A 25,631-nucleotide genomic window follows, 5' to 3' on the forward strand; every position below is an offset into this window, starting at 1 on the left:
TGGGCACAGGGTGAGGGCTCAGTGATGGTGGCTGGGCACAGGGTGAGGGCTCAGTGATGGTGGCTGGGCACAGGGTGAGGAGGGATCAGTTATGGTGGCTGGGCACAGGGTGAGGAGGGCTCAGTGATGGTGGATAAGCACAGGGTAAGTAGGGCTCAGTGACGGTGGCTGGGCACAGGGTGAGGAGGGCTCGGTGGCTGGGCACAGGGTGAGGAGGGCTCGGTGGCTGGGCACAGGGTGAGGAGGGCTCGGTGGCTGGGCACGTGGCGAGGAGGGCTCAGTGACTGTGGCTGGGCACAGGGTGAGGGCTCAGTGACGGTGGCTGGGCACAGGGTGAGGAGGGCTCAGTGATGGTGGCTGGGCACGTGGTGAGGAGGGCTCAGTGATGGTGGCTGGGCACAGGGTGAGGAGGGCTCAGTGATGGTGGCTGGGCACGTGGTGAGGAGGGCTCAGTGACTGTGGCTGGGCACAGGGTGAGGAGGGCTCAGTGACGGTGGCTGGGCACAGGGTGAGGAGGGCTCAGTGATGGTGGCTGGGCACGTGGCGAGGTGGGCTCAGTGACCGTGGCTGGGCACGTGGCGAGGAGGGCTCAGTGATGGGGGCTGGGCACAGGGTGAGGAGGGATCAGTGATGGTGGCCGGGCACAGGGTGAGGAGGGCTCAGTGATGGTGGCTGGACACGTGGTGAGGAGGGCTCAGTGATGGTGGCTGGGCACAGGGTGAGGAGGGCTCAGTGATGGTGGCTGGGCACAGGGTGAGGAGGGCTCAGTGATGGTGGCTGGGCACAGGGTGAGGGATCAGTGATGGTGGCTGGGCACAGGGTGAGGAGGGATCAGTGATGGTGGCTGGGCACAGGGTGAGGAGGGATCAGTGATGGTGGCTGGGCACATGGTGAGGGCTCAGTGATGGTGGCTGGGCACAGGGTGAGGGCTCAGTGACCGTGGCTGGGCACGTGGCGAGGTGGGCTCAGTGACCGTGGCTGGGCACGTGGCGAGGAGGGCTCAGTGACGGGGGCTGGGCACAGGGTGAGGAGGGATCAGTGACGGTGGCTGGGCACAGGGTGAGGAGGGATCAGTGACGGTGGCTGGGCACAGGGTGAGGAGGGCTCAGTGATGGTGGCTGGGCACAGGGTGAGGAGGGCTCAGTGATGGTGGATGGGCACAGGGTGAGGAGGGCTCAGTGATGGTGGATGGGCACAGGGTGAGGAGGGCTCAGTGATGGTGGCTGGGCACAGGGTGAGGAGGGCTCAGTGATGGTGGCTGGGCACAGGGTGAGGAGGGCTCAGTGATGGTGGCTGGGCACAGGGTGAGGAGGGCTCGGTGATGGTGGATGGGCACAGGGTGAGGAGGGCTCAGTGATGGTGGATGGGCACAGGGTGAGGAGGGATCAGTGATGGTGGCTGGGCACAGGGTGAGGAGGGCTCAGTGATGGTGGCTGGGCACAGGGTGAGGAGGGCTCAGTGATGGTGGCTGGGCACAGGGTGAGGAGGGATCAGTGATGGTGGCTGGGCACATGTGAGGAGGGATCAGTGATGGTGGCTGGGCACATGGTGAGGAGGGATCAGTGATGGTGGCTGGGCACATGGTGAGGGCTCAGTGATGGTGGCTGGGCACAGGGTGAGGGCTCAGTGATGGTGGCTGGGCACAGGGTGAGGGCTCAGTGATGGTGGCTGGGCACAGGGTGAGGAGGGATCAGTTATGGTGGCTGGGCACAGGGTGAGGAGGGCTCAGTGATGGTGGATGGGCACAGGGTGAGGAGGGCTCAGTGATGGTGGCTGGGCACAGGGTGAGGGCTCAGTGATGGTGGCTGGGCAGAGGGTGAGGAGGGATCAGTGATGGTGGCTGGGCACATGGTGAGGGCTCAGTGATGGTGGCTGGGCACAGGGTGAGGGCTCAGTGATGGTGGCTGGGCACAGGGTGAGGGCTCAGTGATGGTGGCTGGGCACAGGGTGAGGAGGGATCAGTGATGGTGGCTGGGCACAGGGTGAGGAGGGATCAGTGATGGTGGCTGGGCACAGGGTGAGGAGGGATCAGTGATGGTGGCTGGGCACAGGGTGAGGAGGGCTCAGTGATGGTGGATGGGCACAGGGTGAGGAGGGCTCAGTGATGGTGGCTGGGCACAGGGTGAGGGCTCAGTGATGGTGGCTGGGCACAGGGTGAGGGCTCAGTGATGGTGGATGGGCACAGGGTGAGGAGGGCTCAGTGATGGTGGATGGGCACAGGGTGAGGAGGGCTCAGTGATGGTGGATGGGCACAGGGTGAGGAGGGCTCAGTGATGGTGGATGGACACAGGGTGAGGAGGGATCAGTGATGGTGGCTGGGCACAGGGTGAGGAGGGATCAGTGATGGTGGATGGGCACAGGGTGAGGAGGGCTCAGTGATGGTGGCTGGGCACAGGGTGAGGAGGGCTCAGTGATGGTGGCTGGGCACAGGGTGAGGAGGGCTCAGTGATGGTGGCTGGGCACAGGGTGAGGAGGGCTCAGCGATGGTGGCTGGGCACAGGGTGAGGAGGGCTCAGTGATGGTGGATGGACACAGGGTGAGGAGGAATCAGTGATGGTGGCTGGGGCACAGGGTGAGGAGGGCTCAGTGATGGTGGCTGGGCACAGGGTGAGGAGGGCTCAGTGATGGTGGATGGGCACAGGGTGAGGGCTCAGTGATGGTGGCTGGGCACAGGGTGAGGGCTCAGTGATGGTGGCTGGGCACAGGGTGAGCGCTCAGTTATGGTGGCTGGGCACAGGGTGAGGAGGGAACAGTGATGGTGGCTGGGCACAGGGTGAGGGCTCAGTGATGGTGGATGGACACAGGGTGAGGAGGGATCAGTGATGGTGGCTGGGCACATGGTGAGGAGGGCTCAGTGATGGTGGCTGGGCACAGGGTGAGGAGGGATCAGTGATGGTGGATGGGCACAGGGTGAGGAGGGCTCAGTGATGGTGGCTGGGCACACGGTGAGGAGGGCTCAGTGATGGTGGCTGGGCACAGGGTGAGGAGGGCTCAGTGATGGTGGCTGGGCACAGGGTGAGGAGGGCTCAGTGATGGTGGATGGACACAGGGTGAGGAGGGATCAGTGATGGTGGCTGGGGCACACGGTGAGGAGGGCTCAGTGATGGTGGCTGGGCACAGGGTGAGGAGGGCTCAGTGGTGGTGGATGGGCACAGGGTGAGGGCTCAGTGATGGTGGCTGGGCACAGGGTGAGCGCTCAGTTATGGTGGCTGGGCACAGGGTGAGGAGGGAACAGTGATGGTGGCTGGGCACAGGGTGAGGAGGGCTCAGTGATGGTGGATGGGCACAGGGTGAGGAGGGCTCAGTGATGGTGGCTGGGCACAGGGTGAGGGCTCAGTAATGGTGGCTGGGCACAGGGTGAGGAGGGCTCAGTGATGGTGGCTGGGCATGCACCGTGTTCATACTTTGTACTAATACGAAGTCAGATCTCACCTCATGTTCAGTTACCCCCCGAAGAGTTTGAGCTCGGAAACTGCGTGGTCCTCTTGGCTTCCGTGTTTCTTCTCGCTGTCCAAAGAGTTCCTCCATGTGTGTGACATCTATGTGCAGACTGGTCCCCTGAGGGCCACAAGTCCACAGATTACGCCCCCCTAGCACTCGCTCAGCGGGTAAGGCATCCCAGTTGAAGTTGCGCAATTTGGGTCTGCGTTGTTCTCCGGAGCGTAGAGGTACAGGTGGTGCGATGGGAAAGGAGACTGCATGAGAAGGTGGAGGAGGTGCTGGTGGCAGTGAGAATGTTCCAGGTGTCGGAGGCGGAGGAGGCAGAGGTGACTCCACTGATGCGGTCCATGAGGGTTGCAAGGAAAGGTTAACTGAAGGAAGGGGTGGGGGGCAAGGGGGCACGGGTGGGGAAGGGGTGGTCCTCGCGGTTACCATGGAATCAGCAACTGTCTCATCCATTTGCCCTCAGGCAAATTAGAGAGGAGAGAAGTGAAGGAAGGCTGTGATTGTATGTATCAGAGGAATCTTCAGGGCATCTTCTTGGTGACAGGAGATCAGCCTATAAAAGAAAAGAAGCAATCGTCACTACACAGTTCTCTGTATAAAGATCTTGTTCTAATGCTGGACCAAGTCCTCAGACACTTCCACAATAACCCCGGAGATACTCAGATGTCCCATGAGGAGAATACAGTAAGGTGACAGCGCAGAAAGTGCCACAATAACAACACAGGTGCATCCGGGGGAATCATCTCAGGAGACCCCACCAATGTGCCCCTCTCCTAAGACTCGGGGGGGGGGGAACAGAGAAAATGCACTGAAAAACCAGGAAAGCATAGTACAATCCAAAGTTGTTGCAGACGTGTCCCCTTGTGTGGGGCTAGGGGTGTGTGGTGCAGACGAATAGGCAAAGGCAATGGGGTTTCCAGTTGCCCGTAAATCCCTCTTCCCCCACAGCCTGACCAGCAGCCACTACAGTACGTGCAGTATACAGGGGGGAATGGAGCTGCTGCACATGCTCACTGGCAGATTGCGGTGTGAGTGTCTGTGGATGTGAGCGCTCACTCATCGCACCAGAGAGAGAATGTGGTAAGCGGTTACTGTAATTACTGGGCCCATGTCTGATATATTGTATTACATACACCGCACTGTGATCACTGGGCCCGCACATGTCTGATATCCTGTATTACATACACCGCACTGTGATCACTGGGCCGCACATGTCTGATATCCTGTATTACATACACCGCACTGTGATCACTGGGCCCGCACATGTCTGATATCCTGTATTACATACACCGCACTGTGATCACTGGGCCCGCACATGTCTGATATCCTGTATTACATACACTGCACTGTGATCACTGGGCCCGCACATGTCTGATATCCTGTATTACATACACCGCACTGTGATCACTGGGCCCGCACTTGTCTGATATACTGTATTACATACACCGCACTGTGATCACTGGGCCCGCACATGTCTGATATACTGTATTACATACACCGCACTGTGATCACTGGGCCCGCACATGTCTAATATACTGTATTACATACACCGCACTGTGATCACTGGGCCGCACATGTCTGATATACTGTATTACATACACCGCACTGTGATCACTGGGCCCGCACTTGTCTGATATACTGTATTACATACACCGCACTGTGATCACTGGGCCGCACATGTCTGATATACTGTATTACATACACCGCACTGTGATCACTGGGCCGCACATGTCTGATATACTGTATTACATACACCGCACTGTGATCACTGGACCCGCACATGTCTGATATACTGCATTACATACACCGCACTGTGATCACTGGGCCCGCACATGTCTGATATACTGTATTACATACACCGCACTGTGATCACTGGGCCCGCACATGTCTGATATACTGTATTACATACACTGCACTGTGATCACTGGGCCCGCACATGTCTGATATACTGTATTACATACACTGCACTGTGATCACTGGGCCCGCACATGTCTGATATACTGTATTACATACACTGCACTGTGATCACTGGGCTCGCACATGTCTGTTATACTGTATTACATACACCGCACTGTGATCACTGGGCCCGCACATGTCTGATATACTGTATTACATACACCGCACATGTCTGTTATACTGTATTACATACACCGCACTGTGATCACTGGGCCCGCACATGTCTGATATTATTATTATTATTATTATCCTTTATTTATATGGCGCCACAAGGGTGATATACTGTATTACATACACCGCACTGTGATCACTGGGCCCGCACATGTCTGATGTCCTGTATTACATACACAGCACTGTGATCACTGGGCCCGCACATGTCTGATATACTGTATTACATACACCGCACTGTGATCACTGGGCCGCACATGTCTGATGTCCTGTATTACATACACCGCACTGTGATCACTGGGCCGCACATGTCTGATGTCCTGTATTACATACACAGCACTGTGATCACTGGGCCCGCACATGTCTGATATACTGTATTACATACACCGCACTGTGATCACTGGGCCGCACATGTCTGGTGTCCTGTATTACATACACCGCACTGTGATCACTGGGCCGCACATGTCTGATATACTGTATTACATACACTGCACTGTGATCACTGGGCCCGCACATGTCTGATATACTGCATTACATACACAGCACTGTGATCACTGGGCCGCACATGTCTGATGTACTGTATTACATACACTGCACTGTGATCACTGGGCCCGCACATGTCTGATATACTGTATTACATACACCGCACTGTGATCACTGGGCCCGCACATGTCTGATATACTTTATTACATACACAGCACTGTGATCACTGGGCTCGCACATGTCTGTTATACTGTATTACATACACAGCACTGTGATCACTGGGCCCGCACATGTCTGATATACTGTATTACATACACCGCACTGTGATCACTGGGCCCGCACATGTCTGATATACTGTATTACATACACAGCACTGTGATCACTGGGCTCGCACATGTCTGTTATACTGTATTACATACACCGCACTGTGATCACTGGGCCCGCACATGTCTGATATACTGAATTACATACACAGCACTGTGATCACTGGGCCCGCACATGTCTGATATACTGTATTACATACACCGCACTGTGATCACTGGGCCCGCACATGTCTGATGTACTGTATTACATACACAGCACTGTGATCACTGGTCCCGCACATGTCTGATATACTGTATTACATACACCGCACTGTGATCACTGGGCCGCACGTCTGATATACTGTATTACATACACCGCACTGTGATCACTGGGCCCGCACATGTCTGATATCCTGTATTACATACACCGCACTGTGATCACTGGGCCCGCACATGTCTGATATACTGTATTACATACACCGCACTGTGATCACTGGGCCCGCCCGCACATGTCTGATATACTGTATTACATACACCGCACTGTGATCACTGGGCCCGCACATGTCTGATATACTGTATTACATACACCGCACTGTGATCACTGGGCCCGCACATGTCTGATATACTGTATTACATACACCGCACTGTGATCACTGGGCCCACACATGTCTGATATACTGTATTACACACACCGCACTGTGATCACTGGACACGCACGTCTGATATACTGTATTACACACACCGCACTGTGATCACTGGGCCCGCACATGTCCGATATACTGTATTACATACACCGCACTGTGATCACTGGGCCCGCACATGTCCGTTATACTGTATTACATACACCGCACTGTGATCACTGGGCCCGCACATGTCTGATATACTGTATTACATACACCGCACTGTGATCACTGGGCCCGCACATGTCTGATATACTGTATTACATACACAGCACTGTGATCACTGGGCCTGCACATGTCTGATATCCTGTATTACATACACTGCACTGTGATCACTGGGCCCGCACATGTCTGATATACTGTATTACATACACTGCACTGTGATCACTGGGCCCGCACATGTCTGATGTACTGTATTACATACACAGCACTGTGAGCACTGGGCCCGCACATGTCTGATATACTGTATTACATACACCGCACTGTGATCACTGGGCCCGCACATGTCTGATGTCCTGTATTACATACACCGCACTGTGATCACTGGGCCCGCACATGTCTGATATACTGTATTACATACACCGCACTGTGATCACTGGGCCCGCACAGGTCTGATATACTGTATTACATACACCGCACTGTGATCACTGAGCCCGCACATGTCTGATATACTGTATTAGATACACAGCACTGTGATCACTGGGCCCGCACATGTCTGATATACTGTATTACATACACCGCACTGTGATCACTGGGCCATCACATGTCTGATATACTTTATTAGATACACAGCACTGTGATCACTGGGCCCGCACATGTCTGATATACTGTATTACATACACCGCACTGTGATCACTGGGCCCGCACATATCTGATATACTGTATTACATACACCGCACTGTGATCACTGGGCCCGCACATGTCTGATATACTGTATTACATACACCGCACTGTGATCACTGGGCCCGCACATGTCTGATATACTGTATTACATACACCGCACTGTGATCACTGGGCCCGCACATGTCTGATATACTGTATTACATACACCGCACTGTGATCACTGGGCCCGCACATGTCTGATATACTGTATTACAAACACCGCACTGTGATCACTGGGCCCGCACATGTCTGATATACTGTATTACATACACCGCACTGTGATCACTGGGCCCACACATATCTGATATACTGTATTACATACACCGCACTGTGATCACTGGGCCCGCACATGTCTGATATACTGTATTACATACACTGCACTGTGATCACTGGGCCCGCACATGTCTGATATACACCGCACTGTGATCACTGGGCCCGCACATGTCTGATATACTGTATTACATACATTGTGATCACTGGGCCCGCACATGTCTGATATACTGTATTACATACACCGCACTGTGATCACTGGGCCCGCACATGTCTGATATACTGCATTACATACACAGCACTGTGATCACTGGGCCCGCACATGTCTGATATACTGCATTACATACACAGCACTGTGATCACTGGGCCCGCACATGTCTGATATACTGTATTACATACACCGCACTGTGATCACTGGACACGCACATGTCTGATATACTGCATTACATACACAGCACTGTGATCACTGGGCCCGCACATGTCTGATATCCTGTATTACATACACCGCACTGTGATCACTGGGCCCGCACATGTCTGATATACTGTATTACATACACCGCACTGTGATCACTGGGCCCACACATGTCTGATATACTGTATTACATACACCGCACTGTGATCACTGGGCCCACACATGTCTGATATACTGTATTACATACACCGCACTGTGGTCACTGGGCCCGCACATGTCTGATATACTGTATTACATACACCGCACTGTGATCACTGGGCCCGCACATGTCTGATATACTGTATTACATACACCGCACTGTGATCACTGGGCCCGCACATGTCTGATATACTGTATTACATACATTGTGATCACTGGGCCCGCACATGTCTGATATACTGTATTACATACACCGCACTGTGATCACTGGGCCCGCACATGTCTGATATACTGTATTACATACACCGCACTGTGATCACTGGGCCCGCACATGTCTGATATACTGTATTACATACATTGTGATCACTGGGCCCGCACATGTCTGATATACTGTATTACATACACCGCACTGTGATCACTGGGCCCGCACATGTCTGATATACTGTATTACATACACCGCACTGTGATCACTGGGCCCGCACATGTCTGATATACTGTATTACATACACCGCACTGTGATCACTGGGCCCGCACATGTCTGATATACTGTATTACATACATTGTGATCACTGGGCCCGCACATGTCTGATATACTGTATTACATACACCGCACTGTGATCACTGGGCCCGCACATGTCTGATATACTGTATTACATACACCGCACTGTGATCACTGGGCCCGCACATGTCTGATATACTGCATTACATACACAGCACTGTGATCACTGGGCCCGCACATGTCTGATATACTGTATTGCATACACAGCACTGTGATCACTGGGCCCGCACATGTCTGATATACTGTATTACATACACCGCACTGTGATCACTGGACACGCACATGTCTAATATACTGCATTACATACACAGCACTGTGATCACTGGGCCCGCACATGTCTGATATCCTGTATTACATACACCGCACTGTGATCACTGGGCCCGCACATGTCTGATATACTGTATTACATACACCGCACTGTGATCACTGGGCCCGCACATGTCTGATATACTGTATTACATACACCGCACTGTGATCACTGGGCCCGCACATGTCTGATATACTGTATTACATACACCGCACTGTGATCACTGGGCCCGCACATGTCTGATATACTGTATTACATACACCGCACTGTGATCACTGGGCCCGCACATGTCTGATATACTGTATTACATACACCGCACTGTGATCACTGGGCCCGCACATGTCTGATATACTGTAATACATACACCGCACTGTGATCACTGGGCCCATGTCTGATATACTGTATTACATACACCGCACTGTGATCACTGGGCCCGCACATGTCTGATATACTGTATTACATACACCGCACTGTGATCACTGGGCCCGCACATGTCTGATATACTGCATTACATACACCGCACTGTGATCACTGGGCCCGCACATGTCTGATATACTGTATTACATACACCGCACTGTGATCACTGGGCCGCACATGTCTGATATACTGTATTACATACACCGCACTGTGATCACTGGGCCCGCACATGTCTGATATACTGTATTACATACACCGCACTGTGATCACTGGACACGCACATGTCTGATATACTGCATTACATACACCGCACTGTGATCACTGGACACGCACATGTCTGATATACTGCATTACATACACCGCACTGTGATCACTGGGCCCGCACATGTCTGATATACTGTATTACATACACCGCACTGTGATCACTGGACACGCACATGTCTGATATACTGTATTACATACACTTCACTGTGATCACTGGGCCCGCACATGTCTGATATACTGTATTACATACACCGCACTGTGATCACTGGGCCCGCACATGTCTGATATACTGTATTACATACACTGCACTGTGATCACTGGGCCCGCACATGTCTGATATACTGTATTACACACACCGCACTGTGATCACTGGGCCCGCACATGTCTGATATACTGTATTACACACACCGCACTGTGATCACTGGGCCCGCACATGTCTGATATACTGTATTACATGCACTGTGATCACTGGACACGCACATGTCTGATATACTGTATTACACACACACCGCACTGTGATCACTGGGCCGGCACATGTCTGATATACTGTATTACACACACCGCACTGTGATCACTGGGCCCGCACATGTCTGATATACTGTATTACACACACCGCACTGTGATCACTGGGCCCGCACATGTCTGATATACTGTATTACATACACCGCACTGTGCTTGGGGAAGACTACACCTTGTTATATGCCAATTATGCATTCCTCATAGGCTGGCGACAATCCCTGTAGGCTGTATTACATGCACTGTGATCACTGGACACGCACATGTCTGATATACTGCATTACATACACTGCACTGTGATCACTGGGCCCGCACATGTCTGATATACTGTATTACACACACCGCACTGTGATCACTGGGCCCGCACATGTCTGATATACTGTATTACATACACCGCACTGTGCTTGGGGAAGACTACACCTTGTTATATGCCAATTATGCATTCCTCATAGGCTGGCGACAATCCCTGTACAGTCAAACATTTGGAACCCCCCCCCCCCTCCAGAAATCCTGTGTTTGCCTCGAGATGCCCCCTCCTCCCCCCTCGTGTAGGGGTAGGTGAGTGTGGAGACTAGATGTCTGGGGTCCTGCACACAGGGGGGTGTATGTGATCAGAATACCTGCAGCTCCAGTAATGAACTACATATTAACAGCAGATACTGTGTAACTATACAACACAATATCCCCAGCATATCACTAATAACACATCAGGAATGTAACACACTGATCTCATAGAACACAGCATGCTGTCCGTGCACACGGCGGCGCTTCTACCGGTAACACTGCGTATGGGACGCGTCTGTGGCTGGGAAAGTAACTGCCTGTGTATTATACAGTGCGACACGAGGTGCAAACTGCGCAAAGCGAGACTCCCCCTTATCGTAATATTTCTTTCACTGTAGAGCAGTAAATTACTGACACATGACACGCTGGGTGACAGCACATACATGATAAGTAGGGTAATTACTGACACATGACACGCTGGGTGACAGCACATACATGATAAGTAGGGTAATTACTGACACATGACACGCTGGGTGATAGCACATACATGGTAAGTAGGGTAATTACTGACACATGAGACGCCGGGTGATAGCACATACATGATAAGTAGGGTAATTACTGACATATGGCACGCCGGGTGATAGCACATACATGATAAGTAGGGTAATTACTGACACATGGCACGCTGAGTGATAGCACATACATGATAAGTAGGGTAATTACTGACACATGGCACGCCACATACATGATAAGTAGGGTAATTACTGACACATGGCACGCCGGGTGATAGCACATACATGATAATAGTATTTTAAATACCTACCAGTAAATCCTTTTCTCGTAGTCCATAAGGGATATTGGGGACAGATTAGTATGATGGGGTATAGACGGGTCCAAAGGAGCCAGTGCACTTTACATTTCTTCCACTGGGTGTGCTGGCTCCTCCCCTCTATGTCTCCTCCTACAGCTGAGTTATAGGTAAAACAGTGCCCGGAGGAGAATGACATACTTGAGAGAAGGAACATAACAACAACAACAACAACAACAACAACAACAACAACAACAACAACAACAGGTGTGGTGAGATTTACACACCAGCACACCACAACATAAACCAACCAGCAACGTCTGGCAACATTAACAGCAACAGCTGAACAGGAACATGTAAGAGAACCTGCAGAAAGTCACCGCACAGAGGCGGGCGCCCCAATATCCCTTATGGACTATGAGAAAAGGATTTACCGGTAGGTATTTAAAATCTTATTTTCTCTAGCATCCATAAGGGATATTGGGGACAGAATTAGTACGATGGAGATGTCCCAAAGCTTCCAGAACGTGCGGGAACGTGCGGAGACAACTGCAGCACCGCCTGCCCAAACTGGGAATCCTCTTTGGCCAGGGTATCAAATCCGTAGAACTTCACAAAGGTGTTCTTCCCCGACCAGGTAGCAGCTCGGCATAGTTGTAGTGTCGAGACTCCGTGGGCAGCCGCCCAGGAAGACCCCACCGATCTAGTAGAGTGGGCCTTCAGAGACTGTGGAACAGATAAGGCTGCCGACACATAGGCCTGTTGGATAGTAAGCCTAATCCAAAGAGCGATGGACAGCTTGGAAGCAGGGTGACCCTTTTTTTTGCACATCATACAGCATGAACAAGGAATCAGTCTTCCTGATCCGAGTCGTCCTCTTGACATAGATTTTCAGAGCTCGCACCACATCCAATGCTTCCGGAGGAGCAGAAATGCCAGAACCGGACGGAAGCACAATAGGTTGATTCAAGTGAAAAGCGGAGACTACCTTCGGCAGGAACTGCTGTCTAGTCCGGAGCGCCGCTCTGTTCTCATAAGAGACCAAGTATGGACTTTTACACAATAATGCCCCTAATTCTGACACGTCTAGCAGAAGCCAGGACCAGTAACATCACCGTCTTCCACGTGAGGTACTTGTCTTCTACTGTCATCAGAGGTTCAAACCAGGAGGACTGCAGAAAGCGTAACACCACATCCGAATCTCAAGGTGCCGGAGGCGGCACAAATAGAGGTTGTATATGAAGCACTCCCCGCAAGAAGGTCTGAACTTCTGGCAAGAGAGCCAACTTCTTCTGGAAGAAGACGGAAAGAGCTGAAATCTGGACCTTAATGGATCCAAGACTTAAGCCTTTATCCAACCCAGTCTGCAGGAAAAGAAGGAATCTCCCCAAGTGGAATTCCGCAGATGGATATGTACGTTCCTCGCACCAAGAGACATATCTCCGACAGATATTATGATAGTGTTTTGACAACACAGGTTTTCTTGCTTGCACAATAGTGGCAATGACCTTTTTGAAAAAGCCCTTTGTGAGCTAGGATGTTCCGCTCAACTTCCATGCCGTCAAACGAAGCCGCCATAAGTCCGGGCAGACGAACGGTCCTTGCTGAAGAAGATCTCTTCTTAGCGGCAGAGGCCAAGGGTCCTCTACGGACATGTCCAGAAGAGCCGCGTACCACGCTGTTTTGGGCCAATCAAGATTGCCTGCACTCCCTGATGCCTGATCCTCTTGAGTACCCTGGGGATCAATGGAATCGGAGGAAATAGGTAGGCCAGCTGGTAAGGCCAAGGCGCTGTCAGCGCATCCCCTGCGCTCACCTGAGGGTCTCTGGTTTGCGAGCAATAGCAACAAAGTTTCTTGTTGAGGCGAGAGGCCATCATGTCGATCTGTGGACAGCCCCACCTGTCGATGTTCTGTTGAAGGGTGTAGTCCCCACTCCCCTGGGTGGAAATCGTGGCGACTGAGGAAGTCCACTTCCCACTTGTCCACCCCCGGAATGAAGATTGCAGACAGTGCTCTTGCATTTCTTTCTGCCCAGAAGAGTATTCTTGACACTTCTTGCATACAGGCTCTGCTTTTTGTCCCTCCTTATCGATTAATGTATGCCACAGCCATGGCATTGTCAGACTGAACCTGGATCGCCTGATCCCGCAGTAGAGGAGAGGCCTGAACCAGAGCATTGTAGATGGCCTGAATTTCCAGGATGTTGATCGGAAGGAGAGCCTCTTGGGCAGACCACCTACCCTGGAACTGCGCCCCCTGGATGACAGCTCCCCATCCTCTCAGACTCGCATCTGTCATGAGGAGGATCCAATCCTGAATCCCAAAAGCGTCGACCTCCCAGCAGGTTGGAAGACTGTAGCCACCACAGGAGTGTAATCCTGGCCTGTGGTGACAGCCGAATCATCCGGTGCCTCTGAAGATGGGAACCGGACCACTTGTTCAGGATATCCAATTGGAACGGTCTGGCATGAAACCTTCCGAACTGTATCGCCTCATACGAGGCCACCATCTTTACCAACAATTTTATGCAAAGATGAATGGAGACTCGAGTAGGTCGGGCACCATGCGAACCATTTCTTGAAGTGTTCTCACTTTTTCCTCCTGAAGGAACACTTTCTGTGCTACAGTATCCAGGAGCATCCCCAGAAACAGGAGCCGCTGAGACAGTTCCAGGTGGGACTTCTGCAGATTGAGGATCCACCCGTGGTGAGACAGAAGTTGGATAGTTCGATCTATATGGAGCAATAGAAGCTCCCTGGAACTCGCTTTTATCAGGAGATCGTCCAGGTATGGAATTACGTTGACCCCCTGGACCCCGAGCTGAAACATCATTTCTACCATCACCTTCGTGAACACCCTCGAAGCTGTAGACAGGCCGAAGGGTAACACCTGAAACTGGTAGTGATCATTCAGTAGGGCAAACTGCAGATAGGCCTCATGAGGAGGCCAAATTGTGATATGTAGGTAAGCGTCCTTGATATCCAGGGACACTAGGAATTCGTGTTGTTCCAGGCCTGTGATCATCGCTCTCAAAGATTCCATCTTGCATTTGAAAACCTTCAGATGAGGGTTCAAGGACTTCAGATTCAGAATGGGTCTCAAAGACCAGTCTGGTTTTGGTACTACAAACAGACTGGAGTGGTAACCCTGTTCTCGTTGTTGTAGTGGGACTCGACCAATTTGTTTATGGCCAGTAGCAGCGTACCACGCATATTGTCCAAAGCTGGTAAGCCCGATTTGAAAAATCATTGGGGAGGAGCACCATCGAACTCCAACTTGTAACCCTGAGAGATAAGGTCCGTTACCCAAGCATCTTGGCAGGAACCGTCCCAGATGTGGCTGTAGTGACGTAACCGAGCTCCCACCGTGAGATCTCCTCGGGGTGGGTGGGCATCGTCATGCTGAAGTCTTTGCGGAAGCAGAACTGGTGCTCTGGTCCTGAGAGCCGGCAACGGCTGGAGTCTTAGACTTACCTCTGGAGCCTCTAGCTGCGTCGGAGGCCCCCCTGGCCCTAGATTGAAATCTGGAGGACCGGGAAGGTATGTCTAGCAGGCAGAGCCCCAAAGGGAGAAATGTGGATTTCCCAGCAGTAGCTTTGGAAATCCATGCATCCAATTCAACTCCAAAGAGCCATTTGTAATATCAGCCCGTGTGATGGGGAAGTGTCGTACCTGTGTTTCCAGATTACGCTTGCTGGTTCAAGACCTCTCGCGGCTTCTTCTGCAGGAGCCTGTGGCAGAAGGATGGACACCCCAAGGAAGACCCCACGGACAAAGGAAATGTAAATTGATGGTGACAGCAAGTTTATTAGCTCAGGAAAAGGATAGTCACCGTTTCTGTGAATTCAAGTGTTGGCTAGTAAATCAAGTTTACCTCAAAAGGCATATTTCCGAATATCACATATCATTTGCATAATAGACATAAGTGTATCACAATGTCAACATAAGTGCTTTCAGAACATTTACCAAAATATCATTTAGCAAGGCTGGTTCAGGAATGTTCAAACGGTATACTAATGAGCCACTAGGTGGCGATATGAACTCAAATAAGGAAGTCTCTGACTATCCATGCGGGAGTTTAGACAGATCACAAAAGTCACATATAGGAGCCAGTTACAGATGGGTCAGCATAGTAACAGTTCCTGGGCCCCAACATTAGGTTACAGTGAACTTCCCCTCCTAAGACAAGGCGTAAATCATCGGGTTCTCTGTAGCAGACAGGACCAGCTTTGCAAATGAGCCTGTATTATGTAGGATAGCATACAAGTAGTAGGGTTTCAACAGGGTGCAGAGGGATAAACCATGTCGAGCACCTAGGGCAGAGCAACGTTGGTTGGTATAAGGGATGAAAGGTCACTAACTTCCCTGTCCCGTCTCCCAGTTAAGCAGTTTTCGTGCCTCCGGCTACTACAGTATCAATGCTGGCCAAGCCAGAAGTCTTTGGCCTGATTAGGGCTGTTAGGCAGGGAAGTGAGGGGTTAACTGTCCTGGTATCTGGGGCATGGGGTGTCCCCTGAGGCTTACCCTTAGACTTGGGGTAGACTGGCAGCGGTAGGCGGCTCCAGATTTGCGGCGCTGCAGTGGCCGGCTGTGCAGGGCTCCCTTTCGGTGCGGCGGTCCGTGGCTCTCCAGCAGCTGGCAGGTGGGTTATAGCGGAAGGGTCCCGGCTCTCTCCAGCGCGATGCGGCTGTACTTGGTCCCCGTCTCCGGTCCCTGCAGTGGGCGGCGGGCGGCAGCTCAGGGCTCTTGGGTGGGTCTCCGTCTGTGCAGGCTCACGCTGGTGTCACCTCACTCGCGCTGCCTTCCTTCCGCTCTCCGCAGCAGCTTGTCTCACATCCCCGGCACGGCTCTGATCAGCGGCGCGTCCCTCTCTCTGCACGCCACGGCTCTCTCCTTTTCCACCTTCTTCTCTCTCCCACCGTCCAGCTCCTCCTCTCCTTGGCGCGCAGCTCTCCCCCAATCCTGGTGGCTCCCTGGGCTTCCCGCGCAGATTTCCCGGCTAGGCAATGCAAGGGAGAGGAATTAACCCCTACAAGGTCACAAACAGTATTGTAGACAGCATTGGCTGCCAGTCAGAACTGCAATGATATGCGGCAGGGGTACCCAAACATGGGTATCACACATTCACCTGTGAAGGGAAGAAATACCACATTATGTTTGGAGTCAGCATCAGCAATCCACTGACGCAACCATATGGCTGTGTGTGCAGACACAGCCATAGCCGTGGTCCTAGCATTAATATTGCCAAACTCTTTAAGGGAGTCACAGAGGGCTCTTGCCGTGTCCTGAATGTGTTTTAGGAAAGGTACCATAGTAACTAAGGTCATATCACCCCAGAGACCTTCCTGAATTTGAGTAGCCCAGGAATGAATTACACGTGTCATCCAGCAACCTGCGATGAACGGTCTTTGAGCTACACCTGCAGCAATGTAGATTGATTTCAAAGTGGTCTCAATTTTCCTATCTGCTGGGTCCTTCACCATAAAGGAGCCCGGAGCAGGGAGTACCACCTTTTTAGAAAGGCGAGAGACTGAGACGTCTACTGCTGGAGATTCTTCCCAGAATTTCCTGCCTTCAGGGGCAAAGGGGAATGTATGCAAAAACCGTTTTGACACCTGAAATTTAAAATTGCCTGGAAGAATCCAGATAAAAAATAATTCATCTAATTCCTTGGAATCAGGAAATGTGACTGTCATTTTGTCTTGTGGGAGGAAAAATGACTGCTGAGTATTAGCGTCCTCCACATCCCGAATAGCCAATATGAGAGGTTCAATACCCTGTGTAGGGGTGGAGTCTCCACTTATGGGGTCCACATCATCCTGTATATCATCATCATCATCAGTATCTGATAGGAGTGCAGGTAAAGCATGTTTTTGTGCACCTGTAGTAGACAGGGGGGGGGGGGGGATGTTTAGCAGCGACACTTGCCACTGCTTGTTGCAATTCCCGAGTCTTATTGGCATTTGCAGTTAGTTGAGATTACATATCAGACATCATAGTTTTGATAGCCCCCAACCAGGAGGGCTCTTGACTCTCCCCCACATTAGTATCAGCATTCTGAGATGACTGACTACACTGCTCACATGATATGGAGCCAGATGAGATAGGAGAGAATTTAGCATTACACACACTGCATGACTTCTGTTTTACCATTGTGAAGAAGAAAAACAGTATAATATACACATACAACACAGCCTGAAATACAATACAAGCCTGCCCTAGTGTATGTGAGAGGAGACCCAGGAGAGAGGACCACAACGCACCACAGCCCCAGTGAGACTGTCAGCGTTTTATATGTAAACAACAGTGAGACTGTCTTTGAAATTCCCTCAGAGTGATGATATTTGTGCACAATTTAGCAGCTCTCCCCCTCTACACCTGGTACCAGTGATCCAGTGTGTGACCATTTTGAAGGAGCTGTATGATGCTGCTGCTTATGCAGAGGAATGTGTCATGTGTCAGTAATTACCTTACTTATCACATATGTGCTAATTACTGACACATGACACACTGGGTGATAGTACATACATGATAAGTAGGGTAATTACTGACACATGACACACTGGGTGATAGTACATACATGATAAGTAGGCTAATTATTATCACCCAGTGTGCCATGTGTCAGTAATTAGCCTACTTATCATGTATGTGCTATCACCCAGCATGTCATGTATCAGTAATTACCCTACTTATCATGTTTGTGCTGTCACCCAGCGTGTCATGTGTCAGTAATTACCCTACTTATCATGTATGTGCTGTCACCCAGCGTGTCATGAGTCAGTAATTACCCTACTTATCATGTATGTGCTGTCACCCAGCGTGTCATGAGTCAGTAATTACCCTACTTATCATGTATGTGCTGTCACCCAGCGTGTCATGTGTCAGTAATTACCCTACTTATCATGTATGTGCTGTCACCCAGCGTGTCATGAGTCAGTAATTACCCTACTTATCATGTATGTGCTATCACCCAGCGTGTCATGTGTCAGTAATTACCCTACTTATCATGTATGTGCTATCACCCAGCGTGTCATGGACTCATGTGTCAGTAATTACCCTACTTATCATGTATGTGCTATAACCCAGCATGTCATGTGTCAGTAATTACCCTACTTATCATGTATGTGCTATCACCCAGCGTGTCATGGACTCATGTGTCAGTAATTACCCTACTTATCATGTATGTGCTATAACCCAGCATGTCATGTGTCAGTAATTACCCTACTTACCATGTATGTGCTGTCACCCAGCATGTCATGTGGCAGTAATTACCCTACTTATCATGTATGTGCTGTCACCCAGCGTGCCATGCGTCAGTAATTACCCTACTTATCATGTATGTGCTGACACATGACACGCTGGGTGACAGCACATACATTATAAGTAGGGTAATTTACTGACACATGACACACGCCGGGTGATAGCACATACATGATAAGTAGGGTAATTATTGACACATGACACGCCGGGTGATAGCACATACATGATAAGTAGGCTTACAATACTGTGCCTTTAAACTGTGACATTTATGACTTAAGCAGGTTCAGGGGCTGTCTTTATTCACACTGTATTTCACCTGATCAGCCATAGAACCTGTGTAAAGGCCCCGACACAGACATCGGCAATCACTGACATCCAATCTGCAGATTATGAGATTTTTTTTATCTGATGTAAAGATTACAAAATCTGCCCCACACATTATAGGTACCTGTATGTCTCAGGATCTGCAGATCATTATCAGCAAATACAGATCAGCCAATCTGGAAGGGTCATCGTATTACTAGTAACGGTCTGCAGATCTGCAGAGGGTTGCCATACACCAGCAATCTATAGCCCCAACTGATCTGTGACATCCAACTTGTTAGATAACCTGATTTACCAATCACAATGGATTTTTGGTCTGAATCTGCGATCTGTGAACCCCATACATTGCAGATTTAATTGTACAATCATCTACAAATTGCCCCAATCAATTATTGATGTACGGGGGCCTTAATTCAGGAGTGTCCCGGTTTAAAGGGACAGTACAGTAAGCCTAATGTTAAGCCCCCATACATCAGTGATCAGTTGGGGCAATTTGGTGTTTTGCAGATGATTGTGTAAATAAATCTGCAATGATTGGGATTTGTAAATCAGGTTGTCCAACATGTTGGATCTCACAGATGACTTGGGGCTGCAGATTGCTGGTGGATGGTAACAATCTGCAGATCTGCAGACTGATTCTACTAAATGAGCCTTTAAAGGCTGGCAGGTCTGTACTTGCTGCTAATGATCTGCACATCACTGACACATATCTGTAATGTATAATACCTGTAATGTGTGGGGGCAGATTGGGGAATCCGTAATGTATAATGTGTGGGGGCAGATTGGGGAATCTATAATGTGTGGGGGTGGATTGGGGAATCTGTAATGTATAACGTGTGAGGGGGATTGGGGAATCTGTAAATTGGGGGAGAAATACATCTGTGAATTGCTTGTTTGTGATTGCAGCAGTCAGTAGCTGGACAGGATTTCTGGATCTCCTCCCAGGTGGATTAATCACTGGATGTATACACCTGTGGTCTTGCTGGGAGGTCAAGAAAACATGCTCCAGCATGGAACAGCCAGATCAAGTTCAGAACATGGGATCCTCTTGGTTGCATTTCTAAGCTGCATTAGGAGGACATCATTAAACTTGCTCAGAACAGTAAGAAGTGCACTCGCAGGTTACTACTCCCAGCAGATGTTCACGTGGATAGTGAAACCGATATCCCAGAGGTCCCATGTTCTGAACTAGAGCTGAGGATCCCTCTACGGAGGGATCCAGGGATACTGACATCACACATGGACACTGAGTGACGTGCTATACATACATACAGTACATAGCATGCATGTTACACATGGCACAGGATACATGCAGGTGGCCAGTATTGAGGACATTTACACAGACAACACCAGAAGTAATATACTCTTCCTGCAAATGATGGTCAATTTACAGTTATATAAATAAACATACATAACTACTGGGAGTTTATCAGCTTGGCACATCAGTAAGTAGAGGGTCACCTAGAGACACTTACCTTCAGGTACTAAGCATTGGGACCAGGTGGAGACAGAACTACAGCAACTCCCTGCTCTGACCCTACTGAGCTTCTATCCACAGGAAACCCTGATCCCGGAACACCGCTCCAGCCTGATCTAGACTCCTGATCCCAGAACTCTGCTCCATCCTCATCTAGATTCCTGATCCCAGAACTCTGCTCCTTCCTCATCTAGATTCCTGATCCCAGAACTCTGCTCCATCCTGATCTAGAGACCTGACCCAGAACGCCGCTCTATCCTCATCTAGACTCCTGATCCCAGAACGCCACTCCATCCTCATCTAGACTCCTGATCCCAGAACTCCTCTCCATCCTGATCTAGACTCCTGATCCGAGAACTCCACTCCAGCCTGATCTAGTCTCCTGACCCCAGAACTCCGCTCTATCCTCATCTAGACTCCTGATCCCAGAATTCCGCTCCATCCTCATCTAGACTCCTGATCCCAGAACTTCGCTCCAGCCTCATCTAGACTCCTGATCCCAGAACTCCACTCCATCCTCATCTAGACTCCTGATACCGGAACTCTACTCCATCTTAATCTAGACTCCTGATCCAGGAAATCCGCTCCACCCTCATCTAGACTTCTGATGGCAGAACTCCACTCTATTCTCATCTAGACTTCTGAGCCTAGAACTCCGCACCATCCACATCTAGACTCCTGATCCCAGAACTCCACTCCAGGCTCATCTAGACTCCTGATCCCTGAACTCCGCACCATACTCATCGAGACTCCTAATGCCGGAACTCCGCTCCATCCTCATCTAGACTCCTGACCCCGGTACTCCGCTACAGCCTCATCTAGACTCCTGATCCGAGAACTCCGCTCCAGCCTCATCTAGTCTCCTGATCCCAGAACTATGCTCCATCCTCATCTAGACTCCTGATTCGGGAACTCCGCTCCATCCTCATCCAGACTCCTGATCCCACAACTCCACTACATCTTCATCTAGATTCCTGATCCCAGAACTCTGCTCCATCCTGATCTAGACTCCTGATCCCAGAACTCTGCTCCATCCTAATCTAGACTCCTGATCCCAGAACTCTGCTCCATCCTAATCTAGACTCCTGATCCCAGAACTCTGCTCCATCCTAATCTAGACTCCTGATCCCAGAACTCTGCTCCATCGTAATATAGACTCCTGATCCCAGAACTCTGCTCCATCGTAATATAGACTACTGATCCCAGAACTCTGCTCCATCCTAATCTAGACTCCTGATCCCAGAACTCTGCTCCATCCTAATCTAGACTCCTGATCCCGGAACTCTGCTCCATCCTGATCTAGACTCCTGATCCCGGAACTCTGCTCCATCCTGATCTAGACTCCTGATCCCGGAACTCTGCTCCATCCTGATATAGACTCCTGATCCCGGAACTCCGCTCCATCCTCATCTAGACTCCTGATCCCAGAACTTCGCTCCAGCCTCATCTAGACTCCTGATCCCAGAACTCCACTCCATCCTCATCTAGACTCCTGATACCGGAACTCTACTCCATCTTCATCTAGACTCCTGATCCAGGAAATCCGCTCCACCCTCATCTAGACTCCTGATGGCAGAACTCCACTCTATCCTCATCTAGACTTCTGAGCCTAGAACTCCGCACCATCCACATCTAGACTCCTGATCCCAGAACTCCACTCCAGGCTCATCTAGACTCCTGATACCTGAACTCCGCACCATACTCATCGCGACTCCTAATCCCAGAACTCCGCTCCATCCTCATCTAGACTCCTGATCCCGGTACTCCGCTCCATCCTCATCTAGACTCCTGATCCCAGGAATCCGCTCCATCCTGATCTAGACTCCTGATCCCAGAACTCCGTTCCAGCCTCATCTTGACTCCTGATCCCAGAACTCTGCTCCAGCCTCATCTAGACTCCTGATCCCAGAACTCCGCTCCAGTCTCATCTAGACTCCTGATCCCAGAACTATGCTCCATCCTCATCTAGACTCCTGATTCGGGAACTCCGCTTCATCCTCATCCAGACTCCTGATCCCACAACTCCGCTACATCTTCATCTAGACTCCTGATCTCAGAACTCTGCTCCATCCTGATCTAGACTCCTGATCCCGGAACGCCGCTACATCCTGATCTAGACTCCTGATCCCGAAATTCCGCTCCATCCTCATCTAGACTCCTGATCCCAGAACTTCGCTCCAGCCTCATCTAGACTCCTGATCCCAGAACTCCACTCCATCCTCATCTAGACTCCTGATACCGGAACTCTACTCCATCTTTATCTAGACTCCTGATCCAGGAAATCCGCTCCACCCTCATCTAGACTCCTGATGGCAGAACTCTGCTCCATCCTAATCTAGACTCCTGATCCCAGAACTCTGCTCCATTCTAATCTATACTCCTGATCCCAGAACTCTGCTCCATCCTAACCTAGACTCCTGATCCCGGAACTCTGCTCCATCGTAATATAGACTCCTGATCCCAGAACTCTGCTCCATCCTCATCTAGACTCCTGATCCCAGAACTCCAATCCATCCTAATCTAGACTCTTTATCCCAGAACTCCTCTCCATCCTGATCTAGACTCCTGATCCCGGAACTCTGCTCCATCCTGATCTAGATTCCTGATCCCGGAACTCCGCTCCATCCTGATCTAGACTCCTGATCCCAGAACTCCGCTCCATCCTCATCTAGACTCCTGATCTGAGAACTCCACTCCAGCCTGATCTAGACTCCTGACCCCAGAACTACGCTCCATCCTCATCTAGACTCCTGATCCTGGAATTCCACTCCATCCTCATCTAGACTCCTGATCCCAGAACTTCGCTCCAGCCTCATCTAGACTCCTGATCCCGGAACTCTGCTCCATCCTCATCTAGACTCCTGATCCCAGAACTCCGCTCCATCCTCATCTAGACTCCTGATCCCAGAAATCTGCTCCATCCTCATCTAGACTCCTGATCCCAGAACTCCGCTCCATCCTCATCTAGACTCCTGATCCCAGAACTCTGCTCCATCCTCATGTAGACTCCTGATCCCAGAACTCCGCTCACTCCTCATCTAGACACCTGATCTCAGAACTCTACTCCATCCTTACCTAGACTCCTGATCCCAGAACTCCGCTCCATCCTCATCTAGACCTCTGATCCTAGAGTTACGCTCCATCCTCATCTAGACTCCTGATCCCAGAACTCCGCTCCAACCTCATCTAGACTCCTGATCCCAGAACTCTGCTCCATCCTCATCTAGACCTCTGATCCTAGAGTTCCGCTCCATCATCATCTAGACTCCTGATCCCAGAACTCCGCTTCATCCTCATCTAGACTTCTGATCCCAGGTACAGAGGTATACACATGTGGGCATTATACACAGGCGCAGCAGTATATACATATGGGCATTATACACAGGTGCAGCAGTATATACATGTGGGCATTATCAGTGATGAAGAGATTGGGAGGGAGAGAGCACAAATTACCCGGGCCCAGGTCTGGTGGAGGGGCCAAGTGAGGGCCCAGGAGGGCCCCGTGCTCCCTCCCCCTTAACTGGCAGCAGCAGCAGCTATAGCTCCTCTTCTAAGCCCAGCACATGCTGCTGACTGCTGGGCTCGAGTGTGGCCATGGTGGCGCTTAAAATACAATTTTTCTGTATTTTTTCAAAGGGTGCATGACCACGCCTCCTGTGAATAGGCCACACACCCTGAAAAGAACCTGGGCCAAACCAGGCTCTCTACTCTCCTGGGTATAATTATACACAGGTGCAGCAGTATATACACGTGGGCATTATACACAGGTGCAGCGGTACTATTTACACGTGGGCATTATACACGGGTGCAGCAGTATATACATGTGGGCATTATACACAGGTGCAGCAGTATATACATGTGGGCATTATACACAGGCGACGCGGTATATACATCTGGGCATTATACACAGGTGCAGCAGTATATACACGTGGGCATTATACACAGGTGCAGCGGTTTATACATGTGGGCATTATACACAGGTGCTGCGGTATATACATATGTGCATTATACACAGGTGCAGCGGTATATACATGTGGGTATTATACACAGGTGCAGCAGTATATACACACGGGCATTATACAGAGGAGCAGCATGGTCATTATACACAGGTTCAGCAGTATATACATGTGGGTATTATACACAGGTGCAGCAGTATATACATGTGGGTATTATACACAGGTGCAGCGGTATATACATGTGGGCATTATACACAGGTGCAGCAGTATATACACGTGGGCGGCATACAAAGGTGCAGCGGTACATACACGTGGTCATTATACACAGGTGCAGTGGTATATACACGTGGGCATTATACACAGGAACAGCGGTATATTCACGTGGGCATTATACACAGGTGCAGCGGTATATACATGTGGGCATTATACACAGGTGCAGC

At 50.5% G+C, this 25,631-nt stretch overlaps 1 protein-coding gene across 1 annotated transcript in view; it reads right to left on the minus strand.

Moving 5' to 3' along the window:
* The window catches only part of LOC134992340 (FH2 domain-containing protein 1-like), a 35,708-nt gene extending 14,347 nt beyond the window's left edge, over window positions 1–21,361 (minus strand). The window contains exons 1-2 of the mRNA XM_063950775.1: window positions 21,234–21,361; window positions 3,433–4,000 (exon numbers count right to left, since the gene is read on the minus strand). Of these exons, the coding sequence (XP_063806845.1) occupies window positions 3,433–3,900 (468 nt within the window). The 5' untranslated portion in view covers window positions 3,901–4,000; window positions 21,234–21,361. The remainder of the gene's footprint in view (window positions 1–3,432; window positions 4,001–21,233) is intronic.
* Window positions 21,362–25,631: the final 4,270 nt, after the last annotated feature.

The sequence above is a fragment of the Pseudophryne corroboree genome, chromosome 2 (genome assembly GCF_028390025.1).
Source record: "Pseudophryne corroboree isolate aPseCor3 chromosome 2, aPseCor3.hap2, whole genome shotgun sequence".
NCBI classification, from domain to species: domain Eukaryota; kingdom Metazoa; phylum Chordata; class Amphibia; order Anura; family Myobatrachidae; genus Pseudophryne; species Pseudophryne corroboree.